Source organism: Pygocentrus nattereri, chromosome 10 (assembly GCF_015220715.1).
Source record: "Pygocentrus nattereri isolate fPygNat1 chromosome 10, fPygNat1.pri, whole genome shotgun sequence".
NCBI lineage: Eukaryota > Metazoa > Chordata > Actinopteri > Characiformes > Serrasalmidae > Pygocentrus > Pygocentrus nattereri.
The window spans coordinates 19758001-19778399 of record NC_051220.1 but is presented as its reverse complement, the minus strand read 5'-3'; the positions used below and the strand labels follow the sequence as shown (position 1 = coordinate 19778399).

The 20399-nt window shown below is 38.9% G+C and overlaps 1 protein-coding gene across 1 annotated transcript; it reads right to left on the bottom strand.

Moving 5' to 3' along the window:
• Window positions 1-1266: 1266 nt before the first annotated feature.
• Window positions 1267-20361, bottom strand: lin52 (lin-52 DREAM MuvB core complex component). The gene is made up of 6 exons (XM_017713406.1): window positions 20281-20361; window positions 18002-18076; window positions 17790-17827; window positions 17634-17700; window positions 17382-17465; window positions 1267-1628 (listed from the first exon to the last, which is right to left on the bottom strand). The coding sequence occupies exons 1-6, from the start codon at window positions 20297-20299 to the stop codon at window positions 1573-1575; spliced, it is 339 nt and encodes a 112-aa protein (XP_017568895.1). The 5' UTR covers window positions 20300-20361; the 3' UTR covers window positions 1267-1572.
• Between the last annotated feature and the right edge of the window lie 38 nt (window positions 20362-20399).

The window sequence follows — 20399 nt, the reverse complement described above, 5'->3', positions numbered from 1 at the left end:
TAATTAAAGGCCTGAGGGCACATTGGATTGACGTTTGTCAGGGCACCGAGGCCTGCTGAGGTCAGGACAGCAGGTTGTTTGTGTCTATGCCGGGATTTCTGGTTTTTCCCCCTCCAGGAGACGGCCCCTCCACGGGGAATGATCCCCTTCTTAAGGAGGATGTCTGGACAAGACCTTGTTGATAGTCGGCCACTAGTGCCGGGGGCCATTATGTGAATGTCAAGACACTTGGCATGGTGTCAGACTGCTGACTGGTCGATTCACGCTGCTCACTGGATCCGCTAGTGTGATAATCAGTCAGATAATCAAAATCAACAAGTGTGACCATCAGAATCAACAAGTGCAAGTATCTAATGCAAACAGGCCTTGCCACACAATTTACCACCTATATAAAATGTAAAAAAGCCAGCACCATAGATAGGAAACCATTAATCCATCACTGGCCCTCAACTCAAAAGTAAAAGCATAACCACCACCAGAATTAATTTACATTTACTTGGGTATAAAACAGTGAGACTGAAATAGTAGCACTGAAAAGTTGGTGGCAGTAGCCTCCATGGTGCGTGTGAATCAGAAAGACAATTAGGGGCTTATTAGGGAGGGGAGAGGCGTACCTCTTCAAGCTGGAGGGAGCAGGAGCGAATGCACCCCAACCGTGGCCGAAGCCTCTTCGACATCTCCAGCTGAGAACAGTCCTGGCCATTGTCTCACCTAATTACGCTCGCCAGAGCGTTCTTTGTTTCCCGTTCAGCATGCCTGTCTGATTCCCTTTTCCCCCAGACCACTCGCTCCAATGTCCCTGGAAGTGTGCTAATTAGAGAAGAAATAGCCCTAGTAATTATGTCAACTCTCGTTAACGAGAATGACAATGAGCAATATTATTTTTATGCAATGTTTTGTGTTGTGGGGCCTCAAAACTTCCAATTCCCATTAAAAAGGAGAAATGGCCTTGCACTGCTGTGGAAGCACACTCATGTCAGAGCCTCTTACGTGTTCGGACTTAAAGAGGGATGCTAATGAGTCCAGTCTATGGAGTGGCACAAGCATGAAGTTATTGCCCTAATTAAAAAGTTTTGAGGGTTCCGCATAAACTGCCCTTGTTTTATGCCAGCTACTTTTAGGGTGCCCCACAGGATACCCAATGGGAACCGGGAACTCTTACTTCTTGCTGCAGCTTGAAAGTGGCTGATTAACATGCCAATTAGCTTGATTATGGCAAGCTAAACGAATAACTTTAAAAAGACATTTAAACAAACAGAACAGAAAAACATTCTGAAAAGCTTTCATTTTATTTAACAATGAGCGTTGAATTGAAAATAATGCTGAGGGGAAAGTCAAAATTAGAGTTAATAAATAGTGAATAGGCATTAACAAAAAGTGTTTAAGTTACTTGCTCTACAGCAGAATAATAATTTAAAAATATGTTTCACACATTATATATGTACAGAGAGCTTGCATCATATTAGCAATGGATTGTTTGACTTAACTTTAGCTAGCTAAACATTTCAAAGCTGTTACAAATCAAATAGCTGTTATTCTGCTATACTTTTCTCTATAACAGTCCCTCAGTCTTCATTTTTTGGGTCTCTCCAGGATGTTGAGAAATTTCCCCCTCGTCATTTCTCTGGCTGTAAAGAGAGAGAGAGAGAGAGAGAGAGAGAGAGAGAGAGAGAGAGAGAGAGAGAGAGAGAGAGAGAGAGAGAGAGAGAGAGAGAGAGAGAGAGAGAGAGAGAGAGAGAGAGAGAGAGAGAGAGAGAGAGAGAGAGAGAGAGAGAGAGAGAGAGAGAGAGAGAGAGAGAGACATGAGCATCCTTTTTCAAAAAATAAAAAAAAGACAATTGCCCAAAAATGTCATAAATGGGCATTTCACCCGAAACATCTGAACAGAATATGCCATCTTCCTTGTGAACAGCTTCATTAGAGTAGTGAGGTGCACACCCAGTATCAAAAAAGGGTTCTCGAGCCAGCAGTTCTTGATGAAGATATCAATGATGCGTGAGCAGGGCCTTGGGCCCCAGTGAGGACTCATCCAGGTGCTTTGTTCCATGTAATAAAAGAATTGGAGGCTATGCATATCCTCTGTACGTGAGTAGGCTCTGCTTTTAGAATCTACAGTATCAAAAGGCACTAACTGTAGCTTTGGTCTCTTTACTGTATCTAACACAGGTGTTTTGAGCCCTGTGAATTCTAAGCCAGAACTGCTAATTAAGTGCCAATCAAAAGATAACTGAGAGGTAGTAAATGGTATCTTCACACCACTGTTGAGAAGATGTATGACCAGCTCAATGCCTCTTGCATACTGACCCCAAGTACTACAGTCAAGGAAAAAGTCCCAAATGACCTCAAAATTCAACTAACCTCTGAAGTCAACTTGGTTGTCTTTTTCTAGCTTTCACTTATTTGTGTCATGGACATGACACACATTTTGTGTGTCCAAGTAAATAGCTTAATAAAAACCTGACATAGCCCTCTTTATTCTACTGTACCGCCTGTACGTGAATGCACACCAAACCGCATCAAAATATCATTTTAGGCACAAATGCCTCCTAAAGTCTAAACATGTCGGGTAGCACGACCATCCAACCACATATGCAGATTAAGTAATCTAATAAAGAGAGAAATTCAGTTATATAAACTTTAAATAAATAAACTAGTTTGGCGTTATGTTTGAAATAATTAAAATCAATCAAAACATGTTACAAAATAGGACACTGCAAAACACTTGTCCATAATTTTGATTTCCTTAAATGTCATGCGGCACAAATAACAAAACGGGCTTTTATTCTGACCTGCTTTTAAGAAAGTGTGACCTTCGTTGTGCAATTTAAACATCAAAGGCCCTTTCATAAATATTGCAATATTGTCCGTTTTGAGTCATAGTTGGGCTTAATATAGAATATATTTTTTGAAGTGTGGTTGCGCCACCTGACATTTTTTTAGTAAAAGTGATGATCCTGTTTAAATATGAATTTATAGATTTTACTTTGAGGGCCTAATTTGTCCTTGACCCTTTTGTGTTTATTAAATCTGTCTCTCACCATCAAACCATCACATCCCCAGATTGGTAACTTTATAGCAGAAGGAAAGAACGTTGCTGACTTAAAGTTCTCCTGAGCTGGGATGTCTGGAACTACAGCTGTGGCATTGCCATATTGCATTGTTGATCAAACTCATGATCTCATCATGACAACAATTAGTCCACTTTCAAGCTTCAGACACATCAATTTAGCTGATTAATATCATGTTCCCTGCCTGCTGGTGCACTTAGTCAAAATTCAGACATCAGAGGTGGCAAAAGTCATTACAGTTTATATACAGTTTAGTCAAAAAAACAAGACATTTGTTATGTAAATATGATTTGTTGAATCGTCTTCAGGATGAGACATTAAAAAACAAACGAGTTTAGGGCAACGTTTGGATATTAGATTTCAAGTAAATCTGCCTGGTTTACATTCATCCATTTATGATGAAATGTTTGCATCAACATAAAAGGCAGCTAGAATTTTCACAACATGAAGACTGAACCATTTTTATATTCCAAGCTGCCTTTCATTTTGTTGCCTACTGCTGTTTAAAGAGGCAAAGTGGCAACTATAAACTACTGTTTATTGTAGAAAATGGCTCTGGCATTTCCTTCATGTGGATCAGTCAGTGCAAGACAAAGGTTAACAGATATACAACCTATGTTTGTGTTTATTTTCATTTAATCCATACTACATTTTTTCATTGGTTTAGCAATGATTAACAAGTTACAACTAGAGGAAACAGCGCACATTATTGTAGGATGGATCGTAGGTAAGACGTTTGGAAAGCAGGACCAGAACCAACCAGAGTGCAATGAAAGGGCTAGACAGCAAGTCTGAGTGTAGCTAATGGAACAGTGCGGTGGATTGTAATTTAGATGAGCTGTCCTGCTTGGAATAATAATGCGGAGACTTAGCGCCAGTTGCTTCACCTTGAGGTGTCCATCATTGGGTTAAACATGATGGTAATTGGATTCAGACTGATTAACTTTGCTTGGTGCTGTCTCTTCAAATAACACAAAACAAAATAATCAGAGAAGCGGGTCTGGTCAGGCAGCATTCTAGACAGGAATGACACCATCAAAATAAGGAGAACTAAAAGGAATTAAGTTGACCTGCAATTACCGCTTAAGAGGAAAGGCTATGATTTTAGAAGTGAAATGTGGTCAGTGAAACTGTAGCACTACCACAGGTTGTGGAATATCTGTGAATCTGCAAGACTAATGTGGGTAATACATGTTGACTGGGGAAACTGAATAGTGGTGACAATCACTGTGTAAAGTCAATGCATAATAAACAGTGAGCAAAGTCCCAAAATGATATGACACAAAGGCAACGCCATTTACATCCTACAATGTGAACTTTAACACTAATGTCTAACAGGCCATGGACGTGCTTAAATTTTCAAATCACACCATTATACTGTTGGTCATACTATTCCAAGACCATGGGCATTAATATGTCAACTTATTAAAGTATCAAAAAACATGTAAAAGCTAATAACTTAAATCATGATAAATGATGGTATGTCTTTAAAGTGTTTACTAGTTCACCATATGAGGTAATACAAGGGAGCAAGTGATGACTGTCAGTTGAGCAGTCTTCATGAAGTGAACGGTTTTCTTGATATTGGGGGTCTATGTTTCATCAATAACAAAATCATTGAAATTGAGTGTTTTATTGATATTTCTTGCCAATACTGATGTCATGGGTCCTCAATACAGCTGAACCATTTAAAGTTTCAGACCTGTTCCACTGGCCAAGAAGACCAGAATATATATGTAGAGAGAGAGCCCTTTTCTGCAAAGCCAGGATGTTGCAATCATGTAATAGTCTAATAACAATTGTTGAAACGGAGAAATTGTATAGGTTTTTTGAACAATATATGCGCATTTTGAATTTCACGGCAGCAACACATTTAAAAAAAAGTTGGGACAGGGTTTGTTTACCACTGTGCTTCATCACTTATTCTTTTGCCAACATTCTGTAAGCATTTGGGAACTGGGGAGACCAATTGCTGTAGTTTTGAAAGTGAAATGCTTTACAATTCAGCTGCTCAATGTTTTTAATAGGTCACAAATCTGGACTGCAAGAAGACCCTGTCTTTTTTAAATTTTTATTTTATTTTATAATCTACGGAGCAAATACGCGTTGTAATGTCATAATACATGCAGAATGTGGTTTGGCACCGTCTTGCTGAAAAAAGAAAGGTCTTCCTTGAAAAAGACGGTGTCTGGATGGCAGTATATGTTGTCAAAGCCGGTATATATTGTTCAGAATTAATGATGCCTTCACAGATGTGCGAGTCACCCATGCCTTGTGCACTAATGCACCCCCACATCATCACAGATGCTGGCTTTTGAACTGTGCACTGATAACAAGCCAGGTGCTCTTCAGGTCAGAGGACGCAGTCCATAATTTCCAAAAACAATTTTGATTTGTCAGACCACAGGACACTTTTCTACTTCCCCTCAGTCCATTTTAAATGAGCAACAACGTTTTAAATGACAACATTTCTGGATCCTGTTTATATATGGTTTCTTTTTTGCACAGTAACGTTTTAACTTGCATTTGTGGATGCAGCGATGAACAGGGTTGTATACGTGTTTAATGTTTTGCTTTTTAGCTTAAGGCTTGAATGCAGAATGTAGCATAACAGCCTCAGACTATCACAGTTAGTTTGTCATGATAAGAAAAAAATATTGTTATACTGTTCACCTCTACTTGGTTGTGTGGTTGCTTTTGTTTGACATAACTCATTTACAGGCAAAGCTCAAGACAATGTTGTTAATAATACATTCTATAATTAAAACTGCAGCTCTTACAATTTGAAAACTGCACTCTTTCAAATTGCGATTTTGATATAAAAACAATAAATCTTTTAGCCCTAGTCCTCAGTAGCAGCAATATTATCAACCAACCAATATCTTGGTTGGGCTCTACTGGCAATATGCTAAGAAGCAATCAATCGGTGCACATCGCAAGTACCCTCCATTAATAAACGAGGCGCTTGAAAACGCACAATTTTTGGATTACTGGCAGAAAAGAACACTTTGAAATATTTTTATCTTTCTAAATGCATTTAGGCAGCGAGGCTCATAATTAAACAAATTTATGTTTATGTTTGGAGTCCTTTACATGAATGAGCAAGTTTATTTAAAAAAAATAACTTCATCATAATCTTTCAAACCAAAAACTTTCGCAATTCATGCAAACATACACAGCAAATCAAAAGGTCTGTCTGGGTCTATTAGGCACACCTGTATGTAAAGATAGGTATGTATTCAACAACAAATCTAATAAGGACCTTACAATATTAATAAGACAATCTGAACAGTTCATCACTAATTTCACACAAAGTGTAACAGCAATATCCATCATGGAGCAATTCCGCAATCGGTAGAGATTAGGCATTTCAGCACTTTCCATAAGTGAGCGTGTATCTTAATCCCCATTTTGTGTCCATGATAGTCTTGCTAACAGCTCGTTAAATGGGCCAGTGGTTTCTGGAGGGGTCTACAAATAGGGGAAGGCCCCCATCATAGCTGAACTAACAATCTTTTCCCTAGCTCTTTAGTATCCTTCCAATCTCTCGCTCATTTTCTGTCCAAAACAATACGGGAGCCTGTCTGGCTGAGCTTTCTCCCCTGAGACCTCGCCACCAGAGAGCACCCCTCTGATCCACTCATTAATTAGATTTCCATTTATCCTCCACTCCCGTCAGAGCAGAAGGGAAATGATTTGCATTGAGTGGGTTAGATTAAAAGAGGGATGAAGGAGGTCCAGCAAGCTAGCCTTCCTCTTTCCTTTGGCATGCACCCATACACCAGTTCGTACACACACGCACAAGACAAGAGAGATCAATACTGATTAGCAGGAGTTAGAGATTTGTTTAGTTGATTAGAAAGGTCAATTACTAATTCTGTACTTAGTTAATCAGCAACTTGTCCCCTTTGACGACCATGGTATATGACGTATTGTGGATTCAAGAACTCATATTAGCTCCTTGATGTTGTATAAGGAACAGTCATTTTAATCAGGATCAAGCCATAGTGCTATTACCATCGAAGCAGTCTAAGCAAACTATTCTAGAAAGAATAAACCATAGCTGAACTGTCAAAAAGACATTGTGCACTAAAATTTGTAGAACAATGGCATATTCATTTGTACCTCAGAGGATGTGCCAATTTATTTTCACTTAGAAAATCAACAAACCATGGAATTTGACTTCTGCATACAACTGTAGCAGGGCTTTGAATACATTGTTCTGTATTGCCTGCATTTCAGGGATGCGCAGGATGTCGTGGGAAGATACACTGGGACATTTCCTAAATGGGTAGACATTTGGTGATTTGCTGCAAATGTGTCTCTCTTGTTGATAATATCCTGAATGTGTGGCTCTTCAGGACAGATCTACTGTATTTTCTGTGCTATTTGCTATGGTGCAAGCATTTTCGATTACAGGGGAATGGATGATAAAATACAACGACTAGGGGTGTAACATTTTTGATAAAATATTGAAAAAACAAATTTGAAATGTGTATTGAACTTTAAACTGTATAGCAGTTCCCTTCTAAGCACATCTTATTTACTATAATTTGTGGAAGTCACTGGTGATCTAAACTAACCATCTGAACACATCCTACTGGAATAAGCTGGGCATGGCAGTTTGACACCTTTGCTCAAACAACTGCAAACAACTTTTTTCTGAAGAGCTTAAACTCTAAGGGTTGTGCATTTTTCCTATATTGTTAGAAGGTTGCCGTCAAAATAAGTATAACTACTCAAACTCTGAGAATCAAGGCATTAACATGTAACATGAAATATCTAAATCTGAACTGAGTCTTGACCCAAGAATCAAAAACATTTGACAATATGTGTACTGTTACACCCCCTAACAGCAACATATGCAGGTTCTTCATCAGCACCATGCCACACCATCAGACTATATCTGAGTAGAGCAGCCCGACACGGATACCTTTTCTTCCATCTTACGGGATCTAAATGAGCAACGTGTGGTCTCCCCACTGCAACAAGATGGATCTTTTTCAATCCTGAGGTAAAAATAATGAGTGCCTCGACTGAGCTCTTAGACCTTCCTGCTCCAATTCACTTTCATTAAAAAGTCAAACACACTAATCGTACCCCTGTTGCGCATCCGAAACTGCCACTTGGCTATTAGAGGCCGTAATCTTTATTTAATAGATTTAACATCCATATTCACTGCCTGAATCTCAAGAGACCCAGGAGGAACACTGAGGACACACATGGACACACGTGCACACACACTAACCCACACCCGCTTGTCCCCCCGCTTCGGAACACATACACCTGACGCTCATGTTTGTGTTCAAAATTCAATTACCCACTTATTGATACTTCACAGGGATATTTAAGATGCAGACATGGAGAGTGATTTCCCAGGGGAGCCACTGCTTCCTCTTAATGTCCCAGCCGAGAGCTCTCCTCTGCTCACCCCTCCCCATCTCCCTCCACACCACGAATCATTACAGACGTACACAGGCACGCGTCCGCGCACGAGCACACACACACACACACACACACACACACACACACACACACACACACACACACACACACACACACACACACACACACACACATCCCCACCCCTGCCACAGCCTATCCCTGTTCAAGAGGTGTCCTTATTAATAGGCAATCAGTCAAAATTCATTCATTAAAAACCTTAAAAGGTTTCACACAGACACTATGATTAGCTGGGAAAGAAAATCCAATGAATTCCTAATGTATTTATGGAAATGAGGTGTCATTTCCGATCTGTTGATGGAGGCGGTGGGGAGGACAGTGGAGGGAGAGTGAGCTGGATGCGTTCCCTCTACCTCTTGTCGAGCCAGTTCAGCTGCAGCCAAGATCAGCTGTGCAGACTCTGGGTATGTCTGTATGTGTTATCTAGACTTATGAACCTACAATACTAAAATATAACACATTAGCTTTGGAAACTAAGTTAGATACAAGAGAAACCATTTTTCACATACAACACACAGTATCTTAACCTTACCAAAAGCAACAGCCCAAAATACTGATATCAGAAAAATAAAAGAACAAATTTGATTTGATTATGAGAACTGCATGCAAAGTACAATACCATATATGTCAAAGGCCACCATTCATTTATTTCATTTCCATTCAAAATGTCCAAGTTATTAATTTTCAGAATATATTTCTAAGAAGATCAGATACACCAATGCACTTATAGAAGAAAGAGAAAAGTCAAGAGAACAAATGAAAATCAGTTTTAAAACTGGGAGTCAAAAAATGATTAAAAGATTTAGATAAAATAGAACAAAAACCTTGCAAGACCTGGTAGATCACCAATACGATTATCATAAAAACTGTACTTAAAGCTTGTGTTCTTGAAGACAACTCAAGGCTACAGGCCTGACAGGATAAATGGATGTCCAGAAACCAATGAATTGCAGAAAAAGCAACAAATATCTAAGACTGAACTTCGGAGGTGTGAATAACATTTGAAAAGACTGAATCCAATGAAAGCTTTAAAAAGCAGTATTAAAAGGCAAAAGGTGGATACACTAAATAATGACAACTAAGAAACTATATTTAGTTGTTCAGGCATACATGTCTTATTTTTTCCCCCTGACAAAATTTCCATAATTTGTACTTAACAGCTGTTTTGAATGGAAATTAAATAAATGAAGGGTGGTCTCAGACTGTACACAACTGCAGGTTACAGGAAGCCACTTGTAACACTCTAACATTAACGTAAGAACCATGAGAAGCTAGATATCCTGTCAAGCACATATGATAAATAAAGTGTGTTATTTTTTGTTTTAATCCAACACTCAAGGTGTTGATCAGTAAAGTAGAAACATACACACATCATATATGCTGCATCAGAAGCCGCAAAAATGAACCCAGATTTTTCGCAGCACTTGCTAATGCTAAAAGCAAGCACAACACTGACTCAAGTCCTTTTGCCATCAACACAATACTGCACAGTGGCAGTAACGGCCGAGAATACGTGCAGAAATAAGGTTAAAGCAAGAGGGGAGAACAGATGGAGGGGAGTCATACAGAGTAGAGGTTTCACCTAGCACAGCCTGTCATCTGACAGCACTTCATAACCGCTGGCCCCTGCGGTCGTGTGTCTCTGATGGATTGATGGAAGCCCATTACTACGATGGGGTAGCGTCCGTGCAATCATATTCAGCGCCACAGTGCGCTTAATAGAGCTGAGATTGATCTGGGGGAGGGGGCAGTGAATGCTGGGGCCATTAGTGTTGGACAGGTGTGACCTTCAGTCTCACTCCAGGTATGAGAGCAACTCCAAGAATGTGATTTTTAGAGTCAGACCAGTTCCTCATCCTGAATTTCTGCCATTCGACTGTGTCAACGTTTGCTCTACACCCAAACACGCTGGAAGGACTTTTTTCCCCTCCCTCAGTATCTGCCTGTCTGCACCCTAACGCTACTCTTCACATCATTCCAGAATCAACCATGTTCTGATGTGAAAGCACTACTCCTGGTTTGAAATGACCAATGTACCAGGTGCTCTATCTATTCTATTCATCAGAGAGCTTTATAATTTACTTGGACAAATTGTGGACATAATTTAATCTCTAAATGATTCATTAATGGCGTTAAAAACACAACCAATTTTGCTCAGGAATACACAAAAATCTATAAGCAATCTGTTTAGTACAGAAGACCAATATTACGCTCAAATATCACCAATGAAATATTTATAAAAGAAGCAATTTAAAAAAATAAATAAAAATTAAGACCCACGGCGTGTAAACGACCCACCCCTAAACATTTGTCATGGGGAAACAAATGTGTGACATCACCCCCTGCTTGCAACAGCAGGCATTAGTAGTATCATCAGCGTTGCCTGGGGCCTGCCTGTCCCAGAGGACCACTCTCCATTCAATTACCTTCAATAACAGCACTTATCAGTGTAGTGACTGGCCCTGTGGGAGGAGAGGGTGCTGATGACCACGCACAGCAGCCCCCGACAGCAGCATTCATCATGGCCTGGAGCAGATGGGGACTGGTGGGGGGACGGTGGGCCGGGCACGCGTCAGGTCCTCCGAGAGCATGGCTGCTCAGCGTCAGTCAGCGGCCCGAAGAGGAGGGGAGTATTCCCCTGGGGAGACAGGTCTGGCACACGCCTCACTACCAAGCACACAAATAAAAACTGGCGCATGCTTGCACGCACATGAAGCAAGGCATGCGTTGTTTTCTGCCATTGGTTTTAGAGAAATGGACAAAAGAATTATTGCTACTACGGTTACTAGTTTTTTAAAAATATATAGTTAAGAGTAAATCTTTTATTGCTACAAACCACATTAGCAAGTCTTTAGACCATATTATGAGATTACTTGAGATTCTCAGCAACTCAACGCAGTATGAGGCAAGCGTGTGATTAAGCATGCAGTTTGCATGATGATTACTGGTGGGATGTTAGCTTGCTAGCTATTAGCCTCATAAATTCAATGCCAAAAGTTCTTTCAAAATGCAGTCTGACCTGAAACACTCCTTATAACTTCAGTATGAGTGGGCGGGCTAAATTGGTATAGGCTGAAAAGGCGGATTATGTAAGAGCAGCTGTATTAATGACAACACAAAAACAACTCATTCAAAATGTAAAAGCTAGAAAAATCAGAGTTTCCGTTATATCGGCCCCTCAATAACAGCTTGCTATCATTTGAATAATTAATTACAGTATGCTTTCAACCACATATAAAAATAAGACTTGAGAGTAGTCAGCCAGTGATACACAGAGAAGGCTGGCCACAAAAACAGAAAAATATTTTCACCTGAACTTTAAAAAGTCTCAGCCAGTTGAGTGTCCTCCAGCCAAAGCCTTCAGGGGTGAGTTTTCACTGCTTGATTATGATATCCCTATTAACCTGCTCGGGACTTTAATGGCCGCTGTGCCTAAGGCACAGTAAATCGTCCTCCACACCCACTCGTCCTCCCCTAACACTACCCTTCACCAGCTCATTTTAAAGGCGCTGAAGAGGGAAAGAAACATGATGAAAAAGTAGCTGAGATTTACAAGGCTGCCCCTGCCAGCCAGGAAAAAAGAGAAAAATTAAAACCTGCCACGTTAAAGGGCATTTGCAGTACACGTCACTTGAAAACAAGCAATAATTTCACACTTTCACACCAAAGATTACCACTAAGACCACAGAGTTTGCTTTACATGTACATACAGTACTATGAGAAAGTTTTAGGCATCTAAGCAAATTTTTAAATAATTTACCTCAGCAGTGAGTTTATCAAAATATATATATTAGAATAAAATCATATTCATAATTCAAATAAACATAAAAACTATAAAAAGTAACAAGAGTTTTTTTGGGTTCATATTTTTCCTGGACACCTTCACACCACACCACCACAGAGACTTTTTAATGTCTTCAATTACATCATTAGCACAATTTAATGAAGCACTGACTGGTCAAACCAGTAGCTGCTTCTTAACTACATATAATTCTGAGCTTCCTCGAGGAGAGGTTTGAAAATGGTTAAACAAACATACTAACATCAATAAAATCACTATTTATTATATATATATATATATATATATATATATATATATATATATATATATATATATATATATATATAGAGAGAGAGAGAGAGAGAGAGAGAGAGAGAGAGACATTATTAATTAATATTCTATACATTTTGTTTATTCAAATATTAATACTTTTCTCAGCAAAATAAACACACACTACACAAATAAATAGATTTTGAAAATGTGTCTTGGGTGCCTAAGACTTTCGCTCAGCACTGTACATGTCCACATGTATGCAGCATCACATTTTATTAAATCATTATAGATTGTCATAGTACGATTATTCAAAATCTGGTCAAATATAAATATGAGCCCAAATTACAGTGTTACCATAAACCCTTAAAGGTACTGGAGTGAAATAATTGTACTGTAGCGCACTCATTTGCATTTAATTAGTTTTATGCACATCCACTTAAAAATGCCAGATTAAAGTATTGCTCAGAAAGGACTAGGTTTACATGCGGAGGTAAGGTAATATCATTTCTACCGGTGTTTCTCAGGGATTTTAGTCATGTCTGAATCTGCCAAGCTGGTCACTTTTACGGACTGCGCAATCAGTAAACATTCTGGTGTCTCTTACCTTCGACAAAACAAACTGTTAAAATAACCTTATTTATAATAATCCTGTGTAAATTGACATCGGTAAATTGTCTGTAAAAATGCTGTTATATTCTGTGGATGGAGTGTCTTTGGTTTCCTTAAATATTTAACACATTCTTACTTACGGTACTTTACCACTATTCTCTGTGGCTAAAATCAAGACGATATATTTTGTCCTACTTCAAGTGTTTGACTCTGAATATTAAAACGTAAAATAACAGAACAAGGATTTAATTCTATGCAGCAACGTTGCATGACTTGACATGTTTTCAACTCTTTTTTGGAGTGACAGCAGTATGTAAATCACACAGCCACTCCCATCTTTGCAAATTATACCAAATTTTCCTACCCCATGCAAAGTGATCATAAATATTACAGAAGGAAAACTGACCCTGTTTGAATAGCACTTAAGAACAGCACTTGCAAAGCTATGGAATAATAAAATTCCAATTTAAAATTCCAACAATGTGTAGTTACAGTCAACTACCACAGTGATGAACAACACTTCTACTCTCCATACTCCACTGACGAGGCCTGAGAGGCTCAAGATGCCTACACGGTCATTTCAAAGGAATTTCAGTTTAAAAAAAAAAGGAAAAAAAAAAAGGTTATGCATCACCTAAAAGGAAGAGGCTCATGCCCTCAAAAAACCGACTACCATTTCCAAAAGATCACTACGGTGTGACCTAGAAGAATTTATGAGAAAGGTCATTCAATCATGAACAACATGAAGTCGGTGTGAACCAAAAGATGCATATGAACAGAGAGTCTTTATATTTTATATCAGAGATAAAGTGGGCAAACCATGAGCCCCTTTTCAATAAAGCAAAGGGTAAAGCAAAAATGTATGGTGCTGGACAATGGCCCAAAACATTAGAGTAAATCCACAACAGGGGTTAAAATAACAGAATCACACAATTTGCAATGAAAAGAAATGCCATGGCACACAGCTGACAGTTTCATGTGGAAGAGAGGAGCCTCTGGTAAATAAACGACAGCCAATGGGAGATGACAGATGCCAGCACCCAAATAAAGTAGGAGTCAACAAGTGTCTGTTTTCAAACAGAGAAATGGGCAATATAGCCACAAATGATCGCCAATATTTTCAGACTTATTTTGCAACCATGTTTATCACAATACAATCTGTATGGAAGTAAGCAGGTTTTTATGGTTTATGCTGCTTTCATAATCAGACACAGTCATTAATTTGTAGAGTAATGCTAATGGACAACAGGAATATCACAAAAGCTATGAAAGCTATGTACACAAGCCATGCAAAAGATTAAAAGATCTTTCCATGAAAAACAAAAGAAGCGATTTTAGATTTCTGACTACATTCACATTTTAGACTAAAGCTGAAGATAATGTTTTCCTGAAAACAGATTCTACACCAAATACATGGTTAGCAGTAGCAGTTGATGGACAGTAAAGATACTAACGCTTTAAAAGAAGCCTGGCCCTTAGTACTCCAGCCTTACACTGCAAACATAACTTAAATAAATAAATAAATAAAATGTCTTAAGATGTACAGAAGTTCTAGCCGAGTGTACTTAACTCCGACCCGAGTTATATCTGTCTTTGCAGTAACTTCTACTTGGAACAACTACAATGCAGATATATTATGTTCAAGAAATCAATGTGCTTAAGCTAAAGTATGATCATTATTAACACAATGTGCCCCAAACTGCATAAAGCCATGACAAATTATGCTTGGCATAATCCCCAGCTGAACGAGCCTACTTTAATCACGGTCTTCTGATGGAATTTTACAAATCAGCACTGAACTCACATGGTGGCCTTCCTCTCTGTGTTCTCTCATCACATCATCAACAAGCTTTTAACACTACTGTACCTGGCTGAGGCCCACATGTCTGTAGAGTATAGGATATGTAGAATAACACATTTCTTCAAATTAACTGAATGTGTATGGTTGACTTTACATCCATGACATTACGCCAATGTTTCGGACATGCTGGTCTCTCAGACAAATGTGGCAGTGTGACAACGAATTACAACTATAAACGTTTCCATACATCACAGAGAGAAAACGCAGATAAAGCATGCCAAACAATGAGAAGCTGACACTAATCTGCCAGTCCAATAAAAAAGATCCAGTCAAACACGGAGTACTCTATTCCAACTCTCACCTTTACAGTTAACACGCTAAGCCCATATCGGAAATGGTTCCACATTGACTGTACTGTAAAATCAAACTACTGTTATCTGGGAATAGTAGTCCATAATCAAAGAACCTCCGCTGGAAACTCCAGTGGAATCTCAAAACATTCATATATCACACAGTGGTGGCAATTTCTATGAGGCTTCTATTAGGCGATTAGACTACGATACTAAGATGTGATTGTAAAACGAGCATCATCTTAGTCTATTTTAAAAGTAGCCACATATCACCTGTTACATCTGTAAGCCTACATCTTTAGGTGTCACCTTCTAGGACGTTTAAACATAAAATTTATGTATACGTGTACATGTAATTTTGTTCCTTTCCACATTCTACACAACACAGCCTGTACTGTTTTTTTTTGTCAGAAATATCTGGTACTATCAACATTATTCCCTTCAAAAAATGTTAAAAATAGTATTTTTGATATTATTTATATTGGAAATAATTAATATTGTTTGTATTTATTTATTTATTTGTGTTTATTTATTGTATTGATATTGTTTGGAATACAATTTGTTTACATTAAAAGACAGGAACAATTTTGCCTTCTTCTGCAGAGTTATCATTTTGGAGATGCATTTTCAGAGAGCTGCTGCTATATTTATTTAACACAGGGAATAAAAAAACATGAACGCACCATTTATAGTACTATAAAGAGTCAAGGGTTAAAGGAAAGACAGTACTGAAAGGTTGTTTTCAAAATCTCAGTTTCTCTAGCTGTTAGCCTGTGCTCTCATTATGTGTAAGCTTTGTTCATTTCATACAATATTAAGTGCCCATCTTCATCTTCTAAAAAACTGGAGCACTGAGTAGTTTCTCTAATCCACACAGCCTGGATTAAGACTGAATGTAGCAAAGATGAATGTAGCTCACACTGGATTTCAAAGTCACAGGTCAGTTGGTCAGTACAGTTATAATACATTAGCATAACCTCTATTCACTGTGAAGACAGGAGTATTTCTGATGTTTGATTGTACAGAAAAAAAGCAAGACCAACAAACAAAAACCTCTGTGGTTGAAACAAACTCCATCCCTTGTACAACACTAAATACATGTAAATGAACTATAATGCTGAATATTTACAAGAACAAAACACAGATTGCATTCACAGAATCACAGTAGTTTGCACAGGCAGACACAGAGAAGCTGACTAGGCACTGCACTTGCAGCTGCAAGCTTACAAGCCTGTCTACATCATCTGATTTTCCCTCCAATTGTTTTGAGAGGGCCCACCCGTGAGGTCACGGAATGAAACACAGTTTCAGTGACTACCAATTAAATTAGATCTGAGACAGATGTAGACGTGACATTTACTGAATCGATAATTATAATTATATATTATTATATAATTAAATATAGATTAACAGCGTCGTTTATTTTACTTCTAAGTGTGATTTTCACAGCCATTTTGCAGACTGTAAGAATGGGTTGATGGTATGGAAGAATGGAAGGAGTCTGGAAGCAACACATGACTATAAAGAGAAATTCCACAGATTTTTCAAGGTTCAGGCATAACTCAGTGGTTGAGATGTAATCAACGCCATTCAGAATAACTTGGTGTGAAGGTGATCACTGTAAAGAAACTAGCTAGCTCAGATTTCATTACAGTGGTGTTGACAGAACCCAGGGGTCACGATGTCCATAATGCAAATATGGACATTTTTTCCCTATCCAAAACAGCCAGTGAACCCTACCTTCTTTGTAAGTTTGTCTAGAACGTTGCATTTCACATTAAACCATGTTGTCTTCATGTTAGCCATTTAATTATGTAGAGATTTAAAATTATTTGTGGCATTCCCCTTTAAAACACTCTAGCTTGGAAACTGTGCTTTCCTCGCAACTGTGAATCAAACGTCTCCTTTAGATTAATAGCGCCATCTAGAGGAGAAAACAGACACTTGCCTAAAGGAATGCCTGTGCTCAAGGAACTGCAGTGTGAAAATTCCCATTTTTGTTTGAGGTTTTTTCAAGACTGATATAAACCACTTACACTCTTCCAAACCCAGCTGATACGCCAAGTTCTGCAACCCTTTGACTTTTTCCATCAGGTTAGCTGTGGTCAGACTTCCCAGTTCTGTGACAGAAAACAACAGATACAACAAGCTGTTTACTGTTTTACACAATTAAAATGACCTGGGGTGACCACCAGACATCCACTCAGGAAAAAAAAAAGAAGAAGTGAACAACCAAAAAAGTGACAACATGAAAATGAATATGCATTAGTGACTTTGTAAAAATGCACCTTTCAACATTTCAATGTCTTCTGTCTCTAATTCGGCCATCCATTTTGGTGGAGAATTTGTGATTGGCTAATGGAAAAGAAGAAAACAAAGATAATTTCTGTTAAAACCATACAACTTAGGTTCAACCATAGATAACAGATGGTAAAAATACTCACATTTTTAAAAGAAGCAGCAAATTCTGACACTCCTGGCACTGTTGCCCAAAATCCAAAGCAAATATTAAACACAAAAGAACTGAATTAGTCCACATTAGTGACATTAGTGTAGAACAACAACAAAAAAATTTAATCTAAGCTACTGTAATAGTCCACATAAACTACTGTACACTTATTTTCTGATTTTAGAAAGGTAAGAAAATGTAGTTTACACTGCTCTGGCCACAGGTCAGGTGAAGCCCGATCAAGCTTTTCATAGCTCAACAAAGAGGACTCAAAGTCCTCACCTAAGAAAAAAGACAGAAACTGTTCATTAATGCAATCTCAAGCCTCTGGGTTGATGAATGTATGAGTTTTGGATAATATTTCTCACTGGTTTATCTTTTGGGGGAATTTGGTGTCATTTTTGTTTGACAATTACTTTGCTAGTGAAAATCGTTTTGAGCCTTTCACCAGGTTTCAAAGGTGCCTCAATAATCAGTCAACAGTTCATCCAACTTTCAGACTCTCAAGTATGTATTAATAAAAATGCACTGGATGTCATTAAAATGTTTTACAGTGCATCATAAATGTTAGTTTGTGGCTGGTGCATTCGTTTGGAGATACCAACTTAGCTTGTAGATAAAGTTTTAGATCAGGACAGATGAACAATGGAAACATTAGTATATTAATATGCACTACATATTCAGTCACTCCTTATTTTTGTTTTATCAAGAAATGCATGTATTGTAATGAGGCAGCGCTGTATTGTATCAACTTCTGACTTTTGTGAATCGTTATGCACCAACCCCTAAAACACAGCTGTATGGATCAGCCTGTGTGCTATTAGTCTTCTTCTTTCGGCTGCTCCCTTCAGGGGTCGCCACAGCAGATCATCTGCCTCCATCTTGCCCTATCCATTGCCTCCTCTACTTTCACACCAACCATCTCCATGTCCACCTTCACTACATCCATAAACCTTCTCTGAGGTCTACCTCTTCTCCTTCTACCTGGCAGCTCCATCTCCAACATTCTTTGCCCAATATATCCACTATTCCTCCTCAACACATGTCCAAACCATCTCAACCTGGCCTCTCTGGCTTTATCTCCAAACTGCTCCACCTTCACTGTCCCTCTGATCTGCTCATTTCTAATCTTGTCCAGCCTTGTCACTCCCAATGAAAACTAATAGCCTGTGTGCTATTAGTAATCAAAGTTAAAGATATTTATGGTCTAAGGCTGTTCTTGCTGTGATTGGCTAATTCGCTCAGGTGAGTAAATATGCACTGGGTCCTTTAGCAGAGCTGCTCTGTGAGATACACTATGAAATGTATGGCTATGTGACGGTAAGAGGAGTTAACTATCAAAAATAGTCAGTTATAAACATTTATTGCACCAATTGCTTTTTGCAGTTAAGTACATTCATTAGTTTTCTATTTGTACTTGTGTGTTGTAAGGTTCCTTATCCAGTGGTGTCTGGCGGATTTTTGCTCCACCTGGAGCGGTTGAGTTAACCAATGACCCGGAGGTCGACTGGTACAGTGCAACGTCTTCAGTACAGCAACAGTGACAATATTTGTCATCTAGCAAAATATCTAAATTAATACAAATAGGTGAAGAAATGAGGTCGAACCCGGCGGTTTGCGCGGGCTTTTCTCTGTGCATCTCTATGTCGGCTACTGATATGTTGACTAGCAGTGCATCGTTAGCAGTCAGGACAAGTTCACCACATCTGTTTTCCCAGAAATTCGGTACGTCTGAACCCACATATGTTTGTACTGACTTTACAACCACTGAATAAAAGACTTTACTTGTAAGTTTCAGAAGAATTGGTTAATATTTATATTTAATAGATAACTAGTTTTGCTCCATTTCTGGTCACCTTTTTAGACAACTGTTCCTCTTACTGGAGGTCAGCGGTCAAAATCGTTAAAACTAAACCCGTTTAGATACTGCAAGCAACGACTAATTTCACGTCCAGAACTAAACAATACAATAAGAAGAAGAAGAAGAAGAAAGAAATCTGCGGCTACATGGTGTCGCTGCCCGACGAGGGTCAGAAACGTTTATCCTCAACATTTATGTACCAGGCCGTGATTTTAGAAACGCCGTGAAACAGCAGCGTTTTTATTGTGCTGTAAATATTAACGGACATACCATGAGGGTTTTACAGTAACGGTATATATATTTTTTTTTTCAGAGACGGTCGCTCTCAGTAAAAGCAGGAGCCGCTGCCGCTTCCCTTCTGGACGACCCGCGCTGTTACGGCGGCAGACCGTCCGCCCACGGGCAGTAAATACAGGCTGTTAGCAGGAGCTACTAGCACAACTGGAGACTCACAGACAAGCGCTGACGGGCGGTTTTTAAAAGTAACGGTCACTCATTTTGAAGCTCAGCGCACCGTGTACTGAAGGCTACACACAGACAGAGCAGTTCACGCAGCTAACACCGCACATTACATTTACACAATAACGACGGACAAACTTGTTACCGGAGAGGAATTAAATTTTACCTCCATTCGGAGACGCCATCTTGACAACCACACACGTGATCTCCTACAGCCAATCGTTCGTCAGATGTTGATTGAATGACGCGTCGTCCCGCCTCCTCCTTTGGCACAAAGGTTGCTGG